Genomic DNA, 19,159 nt, shown 5'->3' on the forward strand with positions numbered 1-19,159 from the left:
GGAGATTAGGAGATGAACATGAGAAGGCAGAAAATTCCAGGGCAGGAGACGGGGGCAGACAGTGAAAATGCCCAGAGCTGGGAGATAGAACATTTTGTATGAGGAACAGTCAGGAGGTTGGTGTGATTGTATCGAAGGGTACATGGGGGTTAGCTGTCAGAAGGTCAGAAGGGTAGGAAGAAGCAAAGCTATGGAGGGTTTTGAACGCAACAATGATTTTATTTTGGATCTTGGAGGTGATAGAGAGCCGCTGTAGTTTACTGGGGGAGGGGGCAGGGAGGTTTGACATGACTGGATGACTGGACCTTCACTTTAAGATGGACTGGAACAGGGAGACAACTGAGGCAGGTAGCCCCTCACCCCAGCAGTTAGAGCAATAATCCAGATGCACCTGGCTAAGGGCAGTGTCAGAGGAGAGAAGAGGCAGGTCTTGGCAGCAGATTGGATGTTGAGGAACAGAGTGGAGAGGTGAGGACAACAGCTGGGCTGCAAGCCTGCGGGACTGGAAAGCTGGTAGGAGCCTCCACAGTAACATCAAAGGTCCAGAGAGGCAGGAAAGACAAGGAGCTCAGTTTTGGACAAGCTGACGTACAGTTTGAGATCACCAACAGGTGGCTGGAGATGTCAGTGTGGAGGTCAGGAGAGAGATCGGTGCCGGATAAGTAAATCTGAGAATTATCAGCACAGAGACTGTAGCTGAATCTATGCATTGAAACCATCACTTGAAATAGTACAGGACGGAGGGACACCTACAGAGAGAGGGAGTGGCCTAGAGGAGAAAGATTCAGCACAGGAGACAGAGAAGCAGTGGTCCGAGAGGGGGGAGGAGAAGCAAGAGAGTCAATGTCCTGAAAACTGAGAGAGAAGGGAGGATCCAGGAGGGTAAGAGGCTGCAGAGAGGCTAGGGAGAATGAGGATGGAGAAAAGGCCACTGGATCTGACAGCTGAGAGATCACTGATAATTGGACTATTGGACTAGGCAATGAGGAAACAAAGTTATCCTTCTTTGCAGAAGACACATTGGTATACTTAGAGAATCAGCTAAAAAAAAATTGAAAAATGAACTTTAGCAAAGTTGCAGGATGTAAAATAAACCCACGTGAATCATTAGTATTTCAATATACTACCAACAAAGACCAGCATCAAGAAACAGAAAAAGAAATTCCATTTTAAAGAACTGTAGACAATATAAAATACTTGGGACTCTACCTGCCAAGACAAACCCAAGAACTATATGAACACAATTACAAAACACCTTTCAAACAAATAAAGTCAGAGCTAAACAACTGGGAAATAGCAGCTGCTCATGGGTAGGTTGAGTCAAAATAATAAAAATGACAATTCTATCTAAATAAATTTGTTTATTCAGTGTCATACTACCAAAAATTATTTTATAGAGCTAGAGAAAAAAATAACATTCATCTGGAAAAACAAAAAGTCAAGAATATTAAGGGAATTGATGAAAAAAAATATGAAGGAAGGTGATCGAGCTGTACCAGATTTCAAACTATATTACAATGCTGTGATCATCAAAACAATCTGATATTGGTTAAGAAACAAGAGTGGGGGATCAGTGGAATAAATTAGGTACACACTAAATATCTGCAAATGACCATAGTAAGCTAGCGCTTGATAAACCCAAAGACCCTAGCTTTTGGGACAAGAACTTGGTAGCTGACAAAAATTGCCAGGAAAACTTCAAAACGGTATGACAGAAACTGGGTATAGACCAACACCTAACACTGCAAATCAAGATGAGGTCAAAATGGGTATGTGGTTTAGATGTAAAGGGTGATACCCTAAACACACGAGGAGAGCAAGGAATAGTTTATCCTTCAAATCTATGGAGAAGGGAAAACTTTATGATCAAACAAAGATAGAGAGCATTACAAGATATAAAGTCGATGATTTTGATTCTGTTAAATTAAAAAGGCTTTGCGCATATAAAACCAATGCAACCAAGATAAAAAGGAAAGCAGAAAGCTGGGAATTATTTTTTACATCAAATACCTCTGAAAAAGATATTAAATATATAAAGAACTGAATCAAATTTATGGGAATATAAGTAATTCCCCAATTGATAAATGATCTAAGGATAAGAAAAGCAGTTTTCAGGTGAAGAAATTAAAGTAATTACAGTCATCTGAAATAATGCTCTAAAGCACTACTGATTAGAGAAATGCAAATTAAAACAATTCTGAGGTACCACCTCAAAACTATCCGATTGGTTAATATGCCAGAAAAGGAAAATGATAAATACTGGAGGACAGCTGGGAAAATTGGGATAATAATACACTATTGGTCAAATTTTGAACTGATCTAACCACTGTGGAGAACAATTTGGAACTATGCTCAAAAGGCTATAAAATTGTGTATACCCTTTGACCCATCAATAGCACTACCAGGTCTGTATCCCAAAGAGATCAAGGAAAAGGACCTATATGTACAAAAGTATTTATAGAATTTATTTTAGTTGTATCAAAGTATTGGAAATTGAGGGGATGTGATATGACTGTGATGGAATACTATTGTGCTATAAGAAAGAAGGAACTTTTTGATTTCAAAAGAAACTGGAAAGATATACATGAACTGATGCAAAGTGAAGTGAGCAGAACCAGGAGAACATTGTATACAGTAATAGCAATACTGTAACATGATCAGCTGTGAATGACTTAGCTATTCTCAGCAACACAATGAGCCAACACAATTCCAAAGGATTCATGATGAAAAAATGTTCTCTGTCTCCAGAGAAAGAACTGATGGAGTCTGAGTGCAGATCAAAGCAGATTATTTTTCACTTTATTTTTTGTGTGTTTTTTTAAATGGAGGAATGCTGTTTTCTTACATAATATGAGTAATATGAAAACATGCTTTGCATGACTGCACATATATAACCTATATCAAATTGCTTATTGTCTTAGGAAGGGGGGAAAGGAGGGAGAGAATTCGGAATTCAAAATTTAAAAAAATGAATCTTCAAAATCATTTTTACATGTAATTGGGAAAAATAAAATAGAATTTTTTTTTTTAAAAAGGGATCATTGGTAACTCTGGTGAGAGCAATTTCAGTTGAATGGTGGGGCTGGAAGCCAGACTACAGAGAGTTAAAACGAGGATGAGAGGAGAGAATGTAGTAGTATCAGATGTAAATGGCCTTTTCAAGGTGAGTGAGAGAAGGAGAGATATTGGATGGCAGCTAGTTGGGACGGATGAACAAGGGAAGGTTTTCTAGGATGGGGGAGCCACAGGCATGTTTGTGGGCAGCAGGGAGGCAGCCAGGAGACAAAGAGTGAAGGTGAGACAGTTGGGATGATGACACAAACTTCTGGAGAATGCCTCTGGGGGTTCTCCAGCTTTGTTCAGCAGCATGTAAGCAGGTACAGACAGTGCATGGGGGGAGTAATCCAAAGCTGAGGCTTGGCAAGACACAATCAGCAACAGGAGAAATAGGCAAAGGACTCGAGAAAAGAGGCACTGTGGAGGGGCCAGATGGGGAAGGGGCCGGAGGCAAGGAGAGGATGAGCAGGGCTTGTGGATGCAAGGCGGAGAGAAAGGCAGAGTGGCAACAGATTGTGAGGAGGAAGGGAATTCAGAGTCGCAAACGTGGAAGTGGTGTGTTGGTGGGTGATGGTCAGGCCAAGAGTGCAACCATCTCTGTGCAGCTGGGCGGGGTAGAGGGGAGGTCATGGGAAATGAGTAAGCTGAGGAACTGGGCGGTTGTGGTGTTTGAGGTAGTATCCACACACTTGCAGTCCTGTAGTTTGAGGGCAGACGCCAGGGAGGAAAGAAAGACTGTGAGACGGGTACTGACCTCGCTGAGGAATGAAGGGTCCGTCCTGGAGGTCTATGGACAACAGCTACGAGAATTTTGATTGGGTGGGAGATGTGGAGTGAGAGACCCCAGAGGAGGAGTGATAGAGGTCGAGAGAGTCTGTAAGGGGCAGCGGGGATATTCCTACTGCCTGCCTGGACCAGTGGGTCTGGGAGGGGGAGTGAACTCTCTCCTGACTCTACTCTCATCCTGCTCACTGGATGTCTCACAGACGTCCTAACTCAGTATGTCCAAAACTGAACTCGTCTTTTCCCAAACTTTCCCCTCTTCCCAATTTCTGTTACTGTGGAAGATACCACCACCTTCTCTGTCACCAGTCACAGAGCCAGGAGCCACTTCTCTAAAGGACAGGATGTCAGAGCAGGGCACGAGAAGGAGGAAAGCCAGGGAGCTCCCAAGGGCCAAGTTGGGAAGGGCTCCGAGGGTCCAACAGAGAATTTTATGTTTAATCCTAGAGGGTGTGGGAAGCCCTTGGAGCTCAAACCTGCACTTTAAGAAGGTTCCTTTGTTGGCTGAGAGGAAGATGGACTGGCACAGGGACAGACTGGAGACCAACCAGGCATGAGGTGATGAAGGTCTGAATCTGGGTGGGGGCAGTGATGGAGGAGAGAAGGGGCACATGCAGGAGGTGTCAGGAAGACAGAATCACCGGGATTTGGCACCTGAAGGGATACGTGGACAGTGACGGTGCTTGCGAGATGCTGAAAACGACCCCTAGGTTATAATTGGTGATGGAGAAGGTGATCCAGAGGGAAGGATGAAAATCCAGGAAAACAATTCGCTCCTTGACTCTGGAAATGCAAACAGAATGACCCCCAGCAAAAGGACCACTCTCATTAACTAGACTGCTCCAGTCTGGCTCCTTGCAGAGGTGGGACATTACGGGTGTAACACAGTATAGACACAGATACAGCTGCTGGGTTAGCATTTGGAACAACATATATAGCTTTGGAAACCTTAAATCACTCTATAAATGCCAGCTGTTACTATCAATATTATTCGTTTTACTGAACTACTTTTCTCTCTCCTTTTAAAATCTTTGCTGTATGGGCTGGCTGGTTGTGGGGTGTGGGATACACGCAGAGATACATTCAGAAATGATGGTGAACTGAAAGCAAAATTTTTAAAAACATGATTTTTTAAAAAAGGAAATTAAAAAAAAACAAAAAAGTAAATAGAAAAAATAAAATAGAAATAAAATAAGACAAAACCTATGTTTGCTAAGGATGCCCTAAAGCTCTGCACCCTCTCATTCTCTGGAACAGTTGTGAGAGGAGGGGTCCCGTGGTGGCCCAAGAACTGTAAGAAAGGAGGCAAGTCCCACTCTGAGCCTCAGTACTCATCAGTTAAACAGGACTAAGAATCCACGTAACAGAGACCCGCTGAGGTTGTGAGGCAAACACTCAGGGAACCTTTAAGCGATCAGAAATGTTTATGATCAGTATCACAAGCAGGGAAGCGTCAAGCCGACCCGGTGAGAGCTGCCCTTTCCAAACCAAGCCGATGCTTCCATTAGGAAGGGTGGGAGGCCGAGAGAGGAAGGAGGGAGCTGTGACCACCAAGCCTCAGAACCAAGTACTGCTTCACAAAGTCTGACAATCCGTAACATAAGTCTCCATGCTATGTGTTTATATTGGTTTTACTTAATAGGAAAAAGATTTTGCTTTTGCCTGGGGTTCCGCGTGTTCATGGGTGGCTGGAGCAGCCCGGAAAGCACACCCTTTTTTTTTTCTTTTTCACATTAATAAGCCTTTTAAGATGTTTTTGGCAAATTGGCAAGAAGAATGTGTGCAGTTCGTAATTGGTGATTTAAATGCAATCACGAACAAATAAATGCCTGTTACTATCTCATTATTTATGAACCGAACCTGCTTCAAGACAAAATTACTCTTCTTGGGAAGTAGCCAAATGTAAACACATGTGAAGTCTTCATTTTCATCCTAAGCCGCTGATGTATGAGCTCTCACAGAACCTGTCTCTTTGGAGGTTCTATGTAATACAACATCTTAGGGGAGTTTATGGATCTGATGGTCTCCCTTCCCGCAAAGCTGCTGCCCATCTCAGGAGCTGGAAAGCTCATGTCGATTTTAAATTCCACATGTGGGGGTACAAGTGATGGTGACTGGGAAGGAGAGCCTTTCTAAGCAAACAAGGGAGGCATTTCTCATTAATGTAAGCTTCTCTGCATCCCTGCTCATTTCCCTCCTTTCTTGGGCTCCTCCCTCCCCCTGTGCTCTCGGCCCCCTTCCTACCCTCCTGCTCCATCAGAAATCTTGACCGTTCTCTGAACAGAGTCGCCTCTATTTCTGCTTATACTTTCTCACCCCATACTTGCTCTTTTGCTCCCAGAAATCTGGCTTCTGAACCACCTATTCCAGCAGCCCTGTTCTTCCTAAGGTCACTGGGAACCCCCAAGTCACCAAACCCAATGGTATGCAAGGGCCCCTTTCACTCAGGTATGGATGGTGGCAGAGTGGAGAAGAGGGGACTCAGGGGACTCTGGGCCCCAGTTTTCAGACCATCTAGAAACATAAGCTTAGCAGCTGGTACTCCAAATGTGCCAGTGATGGGACACACTCCTGGAGGGGCTTGAAAAGCTTGTTATAAATCAAAGGAAGCTACAGCTGGAGGGGCTGGCTCACAGGTCTTCACTGGAGAGGTAACTAAAGGCACTGGCAGACTTGGTTGGATTGTGCCTGCAAAGGGAAAAAAGAGCCATCATTTCAGAGGCCACGGGGTCATCTTGTATCAGGTAGTGTTCCTGGTAAGCACCTGTAAAAAGGCCACCATGAAAATGACTGTAGCTAATATGCCACCCTTTGGTGCCAAGGAGGGGAAATTCTATACAGAACTCAGTAAGATAAATACACGCACACGTGTCCTTGTGCTCACTGACTTTAATGCAAAGGTGGACGTAAGCAAGGATGGCAAAAAACCCCAACAGGCTGGAAAATGTTGTTTAGGATGGTGATGCGCCCCTCCCCCTCCCCTGGGGGATCTAGGTGGTGAATGAAGCAGAAGTTGTCAGACAAGGTGGAGAAGCTGGTTTGTTTTGCATAACTCTACTTTGCAACGAGGAAGGGATTACTGGAAGGTGTCAGCAACGGAAAGAAGACTGGAAGGAAGGAGAGAGGCCGAGGCCTGCAGACCACAAGGAAGCCGTGCACCTTGACATGGCGCTCAGGAAACAACTCGAAGCACTGGATGTGGGGAGCACCAAAGAGCCCCCTCCCTCAATGAGATGGACTCTATAGGAGCCGCCATAATGAGGACACCAAGAAGGCCTGAGAAGCAACTTCATGGAGAAGCGTGGGTCTCCTTGGCAGTCAGAGAGACTCGGCAGCCAAGGGCAGCACCAGGGTGTAACAGAGTAAAGGGTGGTGGGAGGTTATGAACCGTCCGTCCTCATAAACACAGAGGAGCAAAGTGGAAAGGAAGCCAGGCCGGAGACTCAGGGAGCGCACTTGGGGACAAAGCTGGGAGGAAGACGCCAAGGGGAAAGGTCGGCCGGCGGCACCACACCCTTCTTTGGAGATTCTGCAATCAGACCTGGGCGGCTTCACAAGTAGGTGGGGGTGGTGGAGACAGGAAAACCGAGGCATAACGGGCACTGGACTAGCCCAGGAACATGCAGATCCATTCGGAAAAGACACAGCTGTGAGAACACTGAGGAATGATCCTCACGGTGCCCGAAGAGAAGAACCAGAGAGGCAGAAAAAAATCACAACTCTATTGCTGCCAAAACAGAAGGTGCTGGAGAGACTGCACCCGGCCCGTCTATGCAGAATGTCTGTGAGCAGAATTCCCACACGCCTACTGAGGGCAGCCTTGATGGGAGAGCAGCAGGGCCCAGGCAATTTGCACAAGGCCCCTCTCTGCCATCACACAGTTGGCTGCTAGACGGACACCCTATGGGACATCCCATTTGTCCTTTATAAAGATGCAGACTGCCGCCTTCAAAGAGGGGTCTCCCATGCATGGATCAGAATCAGATCAGATTCCTCGAAAGATCTAATTATCGGCCCCGCCCCCACCCTCCTCCAAGATCTGGCTCATCAGCAATTTTGAAAATTGTCTTAACAGACAGCAGCTTCTGCTTCCTTACCCCACCCTCACTCCTTAGCTCCCAATGGTTTTCACCGCAGTGTTCACATAAAAAAAAGATCTGGGAGTATCAGTGGACCACAAAGTCAGTAATAGTGGAGAATGGGGGCTGATGGGCACTAAGCAGAGAACAGAAGAGTGCTTCTGTCTCCACCTGGCACCTCCGGCCTGCACAGGGCTCCTCCTGAAAGCAGGGTCTTCTCTACAGCAAAGGTCAGATGGGGCCTGACCTTCGGACTGACTGTAAAGAACACAAATAGTCCATCTTCCCTCGTGTCAGAGTCACAGGGCTGGGGTTCTTACCTCATCCATGCCCTTCCCGGGCACTGCCAGGAGCCAGCATCCTTGGGTCCCTGAAGTGAGGACGGATCCTTTACAGAAGCCTACGCTATCCAGGGACAGGGAGTCCACCGGGGCATTTCGGCCCTCTGATAGGTCCCACAGACATAGCTTTAGGTCTCGTCCTTGGCTACAAAATTAAAAAATATTTACATAATATTATAATGTAGTATGGTATGGTATGGAATGGTGTAGTATAGTATGGTACAGTACAGTATACACTTCAGCATGGAATTTCACCTTTAAGGTTCAGGAATTTCTAAAATCTGAAAGGGCCACATCCTGTTACAAATCTGATGCTGGCCACACTTCATTCATCAATGGGCACTGACAAAGTGTGTTCTTCACAAATGTCCTTGGTGACATATGAAGTACATGGATTATGATTTCCTTTTATAGATGAGGAAACTGAGGTTCAGAGGAGAGAATTTAATCACCCCAAGGACACACAGCAAGTAAATGGATTCAAATTCAGGTGAAGGATAGGCTTTAAGATTTGTTTAACAGTGGCAAAGGGAAAGGATCTAGAAGATCAAAATGATCAATAGCAGCTCTTTCTGTGGTGGCAAAGAAACGGGCATGGAGGGGATGCCCGTCCACTGGGGTATGGCTGGAAAAGTGCTGGGATCCTGCTGGGCTGTAGGAAGTCATGAGGGAGATGACTTCAGAGAAGCCTAGCTAGGAAGGCTCACGTCAACTGACGCCAAGTGAAGTGAGCAGAACCAGGCGCACACCGTGTGTATGCAGTGACAGCCATATTGCATGAAGATCACCTGGGAATGACCAACTGCCATTCCAGAGGACTTATAATGAAACACATTATCTGCCTCGAGACAGGCGTGATGGGCTCAAAGGGCAGAAGGAAGCGACTTTTCCCTCTGGGGCCGTGGCTGGTCATTATGTTCCCAGATCTTTCAAAGTTGTTTGTCTTAACAAGATCGCCATTCCACAAACTGTCCTGGTTCTGTTCCCTTTCCTCTGCACCAGGTCATCCACGGAAGGCTACAAAGGGCCCTAGTGAGGGAAACTCCTTTGCCCTGTCACCAAAGGATGCGTATTGGAAAATGCCAGTTCTGTCATGAGGGGCAACTCTCCAATTTTAAAGACAAAGAAATCGAGGCCAGAGTTTCCCCACCTGCTTCTGTTTCCCTCTGAGGGCTGCTATGAAGATGGGATGGACTGGAGTGTGAGGAGGCTTGGGGGAGGGAGACCAATCAGGCAAGGCAATCAGGTCCTGAGCTCGGGTGGTAGCCACAGTGACAGATGGGATTTGGCGAAAGACCGGATCCGTGGGATGACAATGAGGAGCTGAGGGTGACCCTATGATCCGGAGTTGCTGGATGGAAAGTAGGGAAAGCAGGGAGGTCTGACAGAGGGGCGGATGTAAAGGGGAAAGTATGGGTTCCATTTGGGATATGCTGGATTTGAAATAACTGGGGGCATCCAGGTTGAAATAGTGATGGCCAATTGGTGCCATGTGCCTGGAGCTTTTTTTGGAGACAGCCTGGTTCTGTATCTGTCAGGGTGGTCATGCAAGACCTCCATCTACAAAGAGATGGCCCTTAAACCCATGAGCTGGAGGTCTGACTCATACTTCAGGGTCTCCTCATCCAGAAAACGGGGTTCCTGATGGCAGAAAAAACACCAGACGTGTAAAAAAACACGTGGGCTTGCTTCCCAGTCCTGTCGTTCCCCTCATCTATGGATGACCTTGGCAAATCACTTTCCCTCTGCAGACCTCATTTCCCTCATCCTGAAAATAGAAATAACAGACTCACGGGTTGTCAGGACAGGAAGGGATGCAGCGATCATCTGGGTCAACTCTTTCGATTAAATTTTTTCTTCACTACATTTTTTTCAATTAACAAGAATTTATTTCTCTCCCTTACACCTCCCTGCCCAATAGAAAAAGAAAAAAACTCTCGTAACAGAGATGCACAGCCAAGGAAAACAAATCCCCCCATCAGCCTCGTCCAGAAATGTTTGTCTCCTTCTGTGTCTCAGTCATCACTTCTCTGTCGGGAGGAGCTACCCCCGGATTTCGAGGATGGAGAAGCTGGGGCCCAGAGCTGCCCTGGCTCCCCTGAGGTTGCTGGGAAGATGCAGGGAGATGGCGTCCATTACCACAAAGTGTCCCAGAAAGGAAGATCCCGGGGCTTTGAGCCGGGGGCTCCTGGAACGACCCTTCCCCTCCTCTCCATGCCTCCCTTTCTAGCATATGCTGTTTGGCCCCAAAGCCTGTGGCTTCTGCACGTCCCCACTTCACTGACCGGCCTTCTCTGCTGGGTGGCTGGGCTCTATCCTCCACCATAACGTCCATTCTGCATGTAGACCCTGCCAGACTGATTCTCCCGAAAGGGCGAGGAATAACGGACTCTCTGTTGAGTCCTGGCCACCTTTATCTGAGACAAGACTCAAAAGTGGACAGTGGACACTGGGCTGAATTTTGATCCCAGTTCCATCACTTCTGAAGTCTCTGCTGTTGTTCAGTCATTTTACAGTCATGTCCAACTCTTCCTCACTCCATCTGGTACCATTTCCTTCTCCAGCTCATTTTACAGATGAGGAAATTGAGGCAAACAGGGTGAAGTGACTCACCCAGGGTTACACAGCTAGCAAGTATCTGATATCAGATTTGAACCAAGGTCTTCCTGACTCCAGGCCTGACACTCTATCCACTGTGCCACCGTTCCTGCTGCAAAATGAGGCAGTGTCTTAACAACCGCCTTAGTAACTTGCGTGGCATGGCTGCAGTGGTGTTACTCCTCATGACAGACAACCCTGGGAGGTTGGGGGGACAAAAGCGACCATGTCATTTTATGAGGAAGCTGAGTCTTTGCTGTTACCTGACCTGCCCTTGGGCATCTCTGTCAGATTTCGAACTCAATTCTCTTGACTGTGGTCGAGGAGGTGGTAGGCTGAAGGTCGTAGCTTTGCCTCCTGACACTTAAGAGTTGTGAGACGCTGGGCAGTCTCACTGCCCCTTCTCTGGCTCTACGCTGGGCTCTGTGACTCCAAGGCCTCCATTCTTTCCCTGGCCCCTTCGAGGAGCCATGTTTCACAGTGACCCATGAAAGGCGACCCCTGGGGCTCCAGGCACTGACCAAAAAGGTACTTTATAAACACTGCCTTGGGTTTTCTTTTTAAAAAGGCCCAGCTTTCAGAGCCTTGGGTTGCTAACAGATGGGATGTGATCCACTCAGAAGGCAACACAACACCCAGCAACATTTCTCAGCACAATGTGGCTGCACCTGAACATTCCGAGGGCTGCTCGGTCCCACTTGACAAATGCCAAGAGCACTGAGTCACCCTCCAAGTGCCGAGGCTGACTGAGCAGCCCTGACCTCCCGTCTCGTGGTTGGACAATGGGCACTTGTGGCCGATGGCCCTTGGCACATGTGTGCACATTCCACCCTGCAGAGCTGCCGCACCCACTGGGGTGACCTCTTCCCAAATATTTGCTCCCAAAGGTTTAATCTTGCAGAGAAGCTGAGCTGCCACACTTGGCACTTCCTCCTCATGAAAGCCCAAAGGCCTGCCTGCAGATGCACGTCAGGGGCAGGCAATGTACAAAGGGCAAACATGGTACAGCCGGGGCAGAGCCCCACCCCCACCCTCAGCAACACCAGGCGTGAGGGGATGTGGGACTGAACCGGGGTGGGGGCAGGGGCAGAGGAAAAAAGGGGGCACCCAGAAGTCATGCTGAGAAGGTGCAAACAACAGGTCTCGGCAAGACTGTACATGGGGCATGAGAGTGACGAGCTGAGCGTGATGGGAGGTGTCAAGCCTGGGTGACTGGAAGGATGGGGGTCCTCTCAATGGCAACATGGATGGTCAGAAGGGGATGAGTTTGGGGTAAAGCATCAAACATTCTGCTTTGCAGATGTTGAGTTTGAGCTGCCTAGACAACGCCCAGCTAGAAATGTAAACAGAGTGCTAGTGAGCAGGGATCCTGGGAAGAGATTAGGGCTGGACAGATAAATCTGGGAATTGATCATGTAGGGATAACCAAACTCAGAAGAGCTGATGAGATCATCCAATGAGAGGCCTACAGAGAGAAAAACGAAGATGGCCTGGGACCGTGCCTTGGGGATGCCCAGAGTGAAGGTGTTTGATGTGCATCAACACTGGATGAGAAAGAATTAAGGTTAGCCAAGGAGGAGGACCGAGAGAAGTGGGACATGAAAACCCACTGGGTAGCAGTGTGTCAATGTGTCAATGGAATTGGAAAAGTTCAGAAGGATTCGGAGATCCGGGGACCGGAGAGGGTAGTCTCAGCTGAATGACATGGGATGAAAGCAGAGAGGTCAGGAAAGAGGGAGAGGAGACAAAGCTGAATCATGGAGATGGATGGCTTTTTCCAGGGCTTCAGCTGAGAGCAGATGTTGGATAATGGTGGTGTGGCATGATACAGGGAAAGCTCTCTGGAGGGGGGAGGTGTGTGCATGTGTGAGCAGCAGAAGAGGGGCCTGTGAGGAGGGATAACAGTGGTGCCAGAGAGCTGCTGAAGAAAGGAGGGGGTGGAAGCAAGGGCACAGACAGAGGGGTTGGTCTGGGCAAGGAGAAGGCGCACACTTCACAGAGTCACTGCAGCTCAGAGCTCCCAAAGTCGGGCTCAGCTCAGCTCCAGCCTCAGGCTCCCAGCAGCAGGCACCAGCTAACATGCCGGCTTCTTTGGCCACTTCTTACAGTGAAGTAACATTCCATGACACTCACACGTCACAATTTGTTCAGCCTGTCCCTGATCGTCTAACAGACGATCTGAGGCACCCTTGAACTTCTAGGTCTTTCTTTTTTTCCTTTTTACTCCTCATCTCATTAGTAGGAAGTTGTCTTACTTGGTACCATGCTCCCTCCTAGCCTCCTCCTTTTCCTCATCCCTGTTTTTTTCTCTGCTATGTATTTCCACACCAAACTGAGTGTGTTCAGTCCTCCTCTGTCCATCTCAATTAAGAGTGAGGTGACTCTATTGCCCCCTCGCCCTGCCCCTTCCTCCAACTTTGCACACTTCTCAGCTCATGTACTCCATCTATGAGAAATTCCAAATTCCATTCCCTTCTTTCTCTTTTCTACACTAATGAATTTCTTCTTCCCTCTCCAGCTTGAAACTCTAAAAAGAAGAAGCAATCTACCCTCAGGATCTCTGTTTTTCTCATTTAACTCCCTCAATACCCTTGCATTAAGAGCACTAAAGTTCTGAAAAGAGATTCGTTTCCTCTTCTCGCTAGTAAGAATGTTAGCCTTCATTATCATGTAGTCCCTTCCCGAGGCAGCTAGCAGAGTGCTGGACCTGGAGTCAGGAAGACTGACCCTTGGCGAGTCACTTATACTTCATCTTAAACTCTCAGTTTCCTCAACTGTGAAATGGGGATAATAAAAGCACCTCCCTCACAAGGCTGTTGTGAGGATCAAACCGGGTATAATTTTAAAGTGCTCAGTACTGGTACACAGTAGGCACTTAATAAATGCTTATTACCTCCCCCTTCAATTACTCAGATAAATTTACCTTTCTAGATTTTTGTTTGAGTCTTGTATTTGCATCTCAAAATTCCTAATCAGCTCTGATTTTTTCATCAGAAATGCTTAAAAGTCCTCTATTTCATTAAAAATTTGTCCTCTCATTTCTAAAATATACAGAGAATTGAGTCAAATTTATAAGAATACAAGTCATTCCCCAATTGATAAATGGTCAAAGGACATGAACAGACAGTTTTCAGAGAAAGAAATTAAAGCACATGAAGAAATGCTCTAAATCACTATTGATTATAAATCACTTGATTATTGATTATAAATCACTATTTATTATTATTTATATATTTATTTATTATTTATTATTACATATTTATTATTATTATTATTGACTATAAATCACTATTGATTAGAGAAATGCAAATCAAAACAACTCTGAGGTACCACATCTCACCAGTCAGATTGGCTAAGATGACAAAACAGGAAAATGACAAATGCTGGAGAGGATGTGGGCAAATCGGAACACTAATGCATTGCTGGTGGAGTTGTGAACTGATCCAGCCTTTCTGGAGAGCAATTTGGAATTATGCCCAAAGAGCTATCAATACTTTCATACCCTTTGATCCAGCAATACCACTCCTAGGGTTATATCCCAAAGAGATCACAGAAATGAGAGAAAGACCCATATGTACAAAAATGTTTATAGCAGCTCTTTTTGTGGTTGCAAAGAATTGGAAATTAAGGGGGTGCCCATCAATTGGGGAATGGCTGAACAAGTTGTGGTATATGCATGTTATGGAATACTATTGTGCTATAAGAAACGAGGAGCAGACGGTCTTCATATTTACCTGGAGAGGCTTAAAAGAACTGATGCTGAGTGAAAAGAGTAGAACCAGGAGAAATTTGTACGCAATTACAGACACAACATATGTGTGATGAACAACTTTGATAGACCGGACTCTTCTCAGCAATGCTGTGATAGAAGTCAATCCCAAAAGACTCATGATGGAGAGAAATGTGTGCATCCAGGGAAAGAACTAGAAAGAACTAAGTTTATATCCAAGTGGAAGCAAAATACCTGATCTTTTTCCTTCTCTTATTTGGTTTTATGTCCTCTACCATTTTTCATTCCATCTGATACAATCCGTCTTTATAACCTGACTAATGTATAATGTGAAAGTATTTACAGATCCTATACTTGACTATAAGCAGCCATGGAGGGGAGGGGAGGGAGGGGGACAAAATGTGAAACTCAAGGAATTGTGGAATTGAATCCTGTAAACTAAAAGGAAACAAACAAATTAATTAAAAAAAAAGAAAATATGCCCAAAGGGCTATAAAAAAAAATTTTGTCCTCCCCTCTAGGATTATACTAAACTTTGCAGAGTAAGTTATCATTGGTTGTAAGCCTCTATCTTTCGCCTTTGGGATTACTGTATTCCAAGTTCTCCTCTCACTGAAAGCATAAGACATAAGGTCTTGTGTCATCCTGACTGTGGTTCTCCAGTACTTGAACTGCTGCTTTCCAGATGCCTGTAGCACTTTATCCTTCAAAGTGCCAGATTTTGGCTATGTTATTCCTGGGACTTTTCCTTTTGGGGTTTCTTTCAAAAGATGATTGGTAGATTATATCCTCACTTTGACTTCTGGTTATAACAGATCTGGGATGTTTTTATTGATAATATCTTGAAATATAATTTCGAGGGCTTTTTTTTTAAATCATAGCTTTCAGAGAATCTAATGATTCTTGAATTATCTTGCCTTGATCTGTTTTCCAGGCCAGGTGTTTTTTTTAATCAGACATTTTATATTTTATCCAATCTCTTGATAGTGTTCTAAAATTTCTTGCTACCTTATGGAATTATTGATTTCTCTTAGGTCTATTCTAGTTTATAAGGTGTTTATTATTTGGGTAAACTTTAACAGTTTCTTTTCTAAGATTCTAATACTCCTTCAAAGTCTTCCCTCAAGAGCTTTTATTTTATTTTTAGCTCTTGCTTTATTTTTTCTTTTCTTTCTTTTTTTTTTTTTTGCTTTTTGGAGGGGGGGAGGCAGGGCAATTGTGGTTAAGTGACTTGCCCAAGGTCACATGGCTAGTAAGTGTTAAGTGTCTGATACCAGATTTGAACTCAGGTCCTCCTGACTCGAGGGCTGGTGCTCTATTCATTGCACCACCTAGCTGCCCCTTGCTTCATTTTTTCTCAGTTTTAAGTGGTCTATATAGAACATCCATGTTTTTCCTTTGAGACCTGCTTGTAGTTGTTATGGACTCATTCTCTCCTTCTTTCTGGGGGGGATCTTTAGATATGTAATAATTTCAGATACTGGTCAGTATTTTCTTTGACATATTCATCTCATCAGCTTTAGTTAATGAGCTGAGGTGGAGGTGAGTAGGGAGGGCACTCCAGGCATGGAGAATGGCCAGTGCAAAGGCACAGAGATGGGAGATATACACTGCGTGTGAGGAACAGAGAGATGGCCCATTTGGCCTGATCACATTATACAGGCCTTGGAGGAATATTCAGTGAGTGAGGCTTGAAAGGTAATTTTGAGGCGTGTTGTTCTGCAAGGTTTAAGAAGAAGAATCCAGAATCAGGCATCCTTCCTGTTCAGTCCCTTGACTCACCTGAGGAGCAAGTGTTGATCTTCCAGAGTCTTCACCCAATACACAGACTGGCCTGCATGGCCATCCAGGATGGCAGCTGGTCTTCGAGTCTGCAGGTTCCAGACATGTATCAGTCCACTGAGTGACCTGTCAAACAATACCCAGATGTTGTTTTAGTTGGCCTTTTTAAGGAAGAGGTGGCCTCTATATAATATGGCAGATGATGGCAATGAGATCGAATGTGCTAGTGAACAAAGACGACCTCTCCAACCCCAGAGGAGCCACTCAGCTACACAAGACTCTCTCTCATTTCTCTCTAGTCTGTACTGCCCTCACCTCTGAGAAAGACCTGCCCCCACCCAATCAGCAAGGCAGGACACGTAGTATAATCCCCAATTTCCATACAAGGAAACAGGCTGGGACAGCAGAAGGGTCTTGCCCTTCTGCCCACACCCATCATGTCCACCAAGGACTCTAAACTTCTAGCTCCTTTCCCTGGACCACCAGGCCTCTAAGATTTAAAATGAAATCCAGAGCAGAAGGCACATTTTAATCCTACTGAAATGAACAAAGTGCTTTTCAACTGCTTCAGGAACATCCATTTACATTCAAGTGAAAGGCCAATTATCAAGCACTCTTCTTTATTCATTAAGTCAGGTTAGAAGGACCTCTACTTATCAGCACTTGGTTAGCCTTGAATTACTATATATATTTGAAAATAACAAAAAACAACATTTTTTTACAAAAATATTTTCCAACAGAAAAGGCTGATGACAACTCAGACTGACAGCTCTCTCCCATTAGTTGGGAATCAGAGGTGTCCCTTACCCAGAGAACAGCAGTGGGGGGCTTTGGGCCTCGTTTCTGCAAGAGAAATGCAGGGTATTGACTGCTGACTGTGAACCTCGGAGTACGAACTGTGGTGGAGGAGGGGGAAGAGCCATGTCTGGAAGACAAATCCACCATCACCTTTTCAAGAAAGAAAGAACAAAAGAATACGTTTATTTCTGTCCATCTTTGCTTAAAGCTTCTTCCTCTTATAAACTCTTTGAAAGAAGAGAGGGTTTCTTTTTTTTTTGTCACAAAATCACAAAATTTGAGAAGGAACTCAACGATGACCTAGTCCAACCTGCATGTGGAAGGAAAGCCCCATAACATCTCTGATGAGTGGGTACCCCTCCCATTCTGAAGCTCCCCTCCCCCAGGAGGAGGACTCCCCATCCCATCCTGGGACTGCTCTCCTTGGGATGTCTGTTCTGACATCGAGCCCAAATCTGCCCCTATGCAACTTCCAATTGTTCCTGAGTCCAGTCCCTAGACCAAATGCTGCTAATCCCTCATCCCAGTGATGGCCTGAAGCCCAATACCAGGTCCTCCACAGTCCTGTCTGCCACAGGTCCATCAGCCAATTTTCATCTGGCACAGGCTTAATAACTTCTTACAGCAGGCTAGATGCTCTGGGACACTCACTCACGCATTTCCTTCTTAAAATGTGGCGCCGGCTTCAGGGAGAGAGGATGGTGGAGTTAAGGCAGAGACTGGCCTGAGTTCTCCCCCAAACCTCCCCAAGCCCCTTTAAAAACGATTCTAGACAAATTCTAGAGCAGCAGAACCTACAAGAAGACTGTGAAACAAATTTCCAGCTCAAGACAAGGTCAGCAGGAAAGGTCTGTCATAGCTGCGTGGGCGAAGAGCGCAGTCTGGCTCAGACTGGGCCCCAGAACAGCAGGCGCAGGCCTTGGGAATTGCAGCAGCTGTGTCCAGAGCTCTCAGCCCACAACTCAGGGGTTTAACAACTGGTCAGAAGGAGATGATGAGGGTCTCTTTGCTAGCACTGAGGGCAGGATTTGGTTGCTTTGCCCACACTCAGACCTGACTCACAGTCCTGCGTGGCAGTCCCAGGGTGAGGAGGGGCACCAGAATTGGGGACTGCAGTGGAGCAGGGACCCTCCTCACAGTTCCAGGGCACTGAAAAGAGTGCTTGAGGTCACTCACAGACCAGGAAAGGAGCAAGCCCCTCTCCTTAGATCATACTACTCTGGAAGATCTGAAAACTTACAGGTCCCTGGAAGCATCTCTGAAAACAGGTAAGCAAAACCCCTGAAGCTTGGGATAGTGCACCCTCCACCCTGGAAGCAGAGCCCTACCTTAACAAGACTTAAAAGTCAACTGATAAGCTGGGAAAACGAGCAAACAGCAGGAAAAACTCTGACTAGAGAAAGTTACAATGGTGAGCAGGAAGATCAAAACACACACACACAGAAGAAGACAACAAAGTCAAAGCTCCTACATCCAAAGCCTCCAAGGAAAATATGAATTGGTCTCAGGTTATGGAAGAGCTCAAAGATTTTGAAAATCAAGTAAGGGAGGTAGAGGAAAAATTGTGAAGAGAAATGAGAGGAATGCAAGAAAATTGTGATCAGTTTGGTAAAGAAAACACAAAAACATTTTGAAGAAAGTTAACACCTTAAAAACAGACTAGGCCACATGGTAAAAGAGGTTCAAAAAGCCAACAAGGAGAAGAATGCCTTAAAAAGCAAAACTAGCCAAATGGAAAAGGAGGCCCAAAAGCTCACTGAAGAAAATAATTCCTTAAAAATTGAAATGGAGCAAATGCAACCTAATGACTTTATGAGAAATCAAGATACAATAAGATGAAATCAAAAGAATGAAAAAATAGAAGATAATGTGAATATTCTATTGGCAAAATGTGATGCCCAGAACTGAATTCTATGTTCCAGGTAAAGTCTGATGGAAGCAGAGAATAGTGGGACCATCTATCACCCAGGAAGAGAGAGAGACAGAGACAG

General features: G+C 45.6%; 1 protein-coding gene across 6 annotated transcripts in view; it reads right to left on the reverse strand.

Annotated features, from left to right (window-relative positions):
• Positions 1 to 19,159, reverse strand: part of GNB1L (G protein subunit beta 1 like) — a 160,417-nt gene that overhangs the window by 31,878 nt on the left and 109,380 nt on the right. For 3 of the 6 annotated variants that reach the window (XM_069100836.1, XM_069100838.1, XM_069100839.1), the window contains 3 exons: positions 17,178 to 17,318; positions 16,371 to 16,496; positions 8,240 to 8,405 (listed from right to left, as the gene is read on the reverse strand). In XM_069100836.1, coding sequence (XP_068956937.1) covers positions 8,240 to 8,405; positions 16,371 to 16,496; positions 17,178 to 17,293 — 408 coding nt within the window. In that variant the 5' untranslated portion in view covers positions 17,294 to 17,318. The remainder of the gene's footprint in view (positions 1 to 8,239; positions 8,406 to 16,370; positions 16,497 to 17,177; positions 17,319 to 19,159) is intronic. The other 3 variants (XM_069100835.1, XM_069100840.1, XM_069100841.1) reach the window with 1 other exon arrangement.

This window comes from Petaurus breviceps, unplaced genomic scaffold (genome assembly GCF_028583685.1).
Source record: "Petaurus breviceps papuanus isolate PSGF00001 unplaced genomic scaffold, PetGlider_PUasm1.0 428, whole genome shotgun sequence".
Taxonomy (NCBI): domain Eukaryota; kingdom Metazoa; phylum Chordata; class Mammalia; order Diprotodontia; family Petauridae; genus Petaurus; species Petaurus breviceps.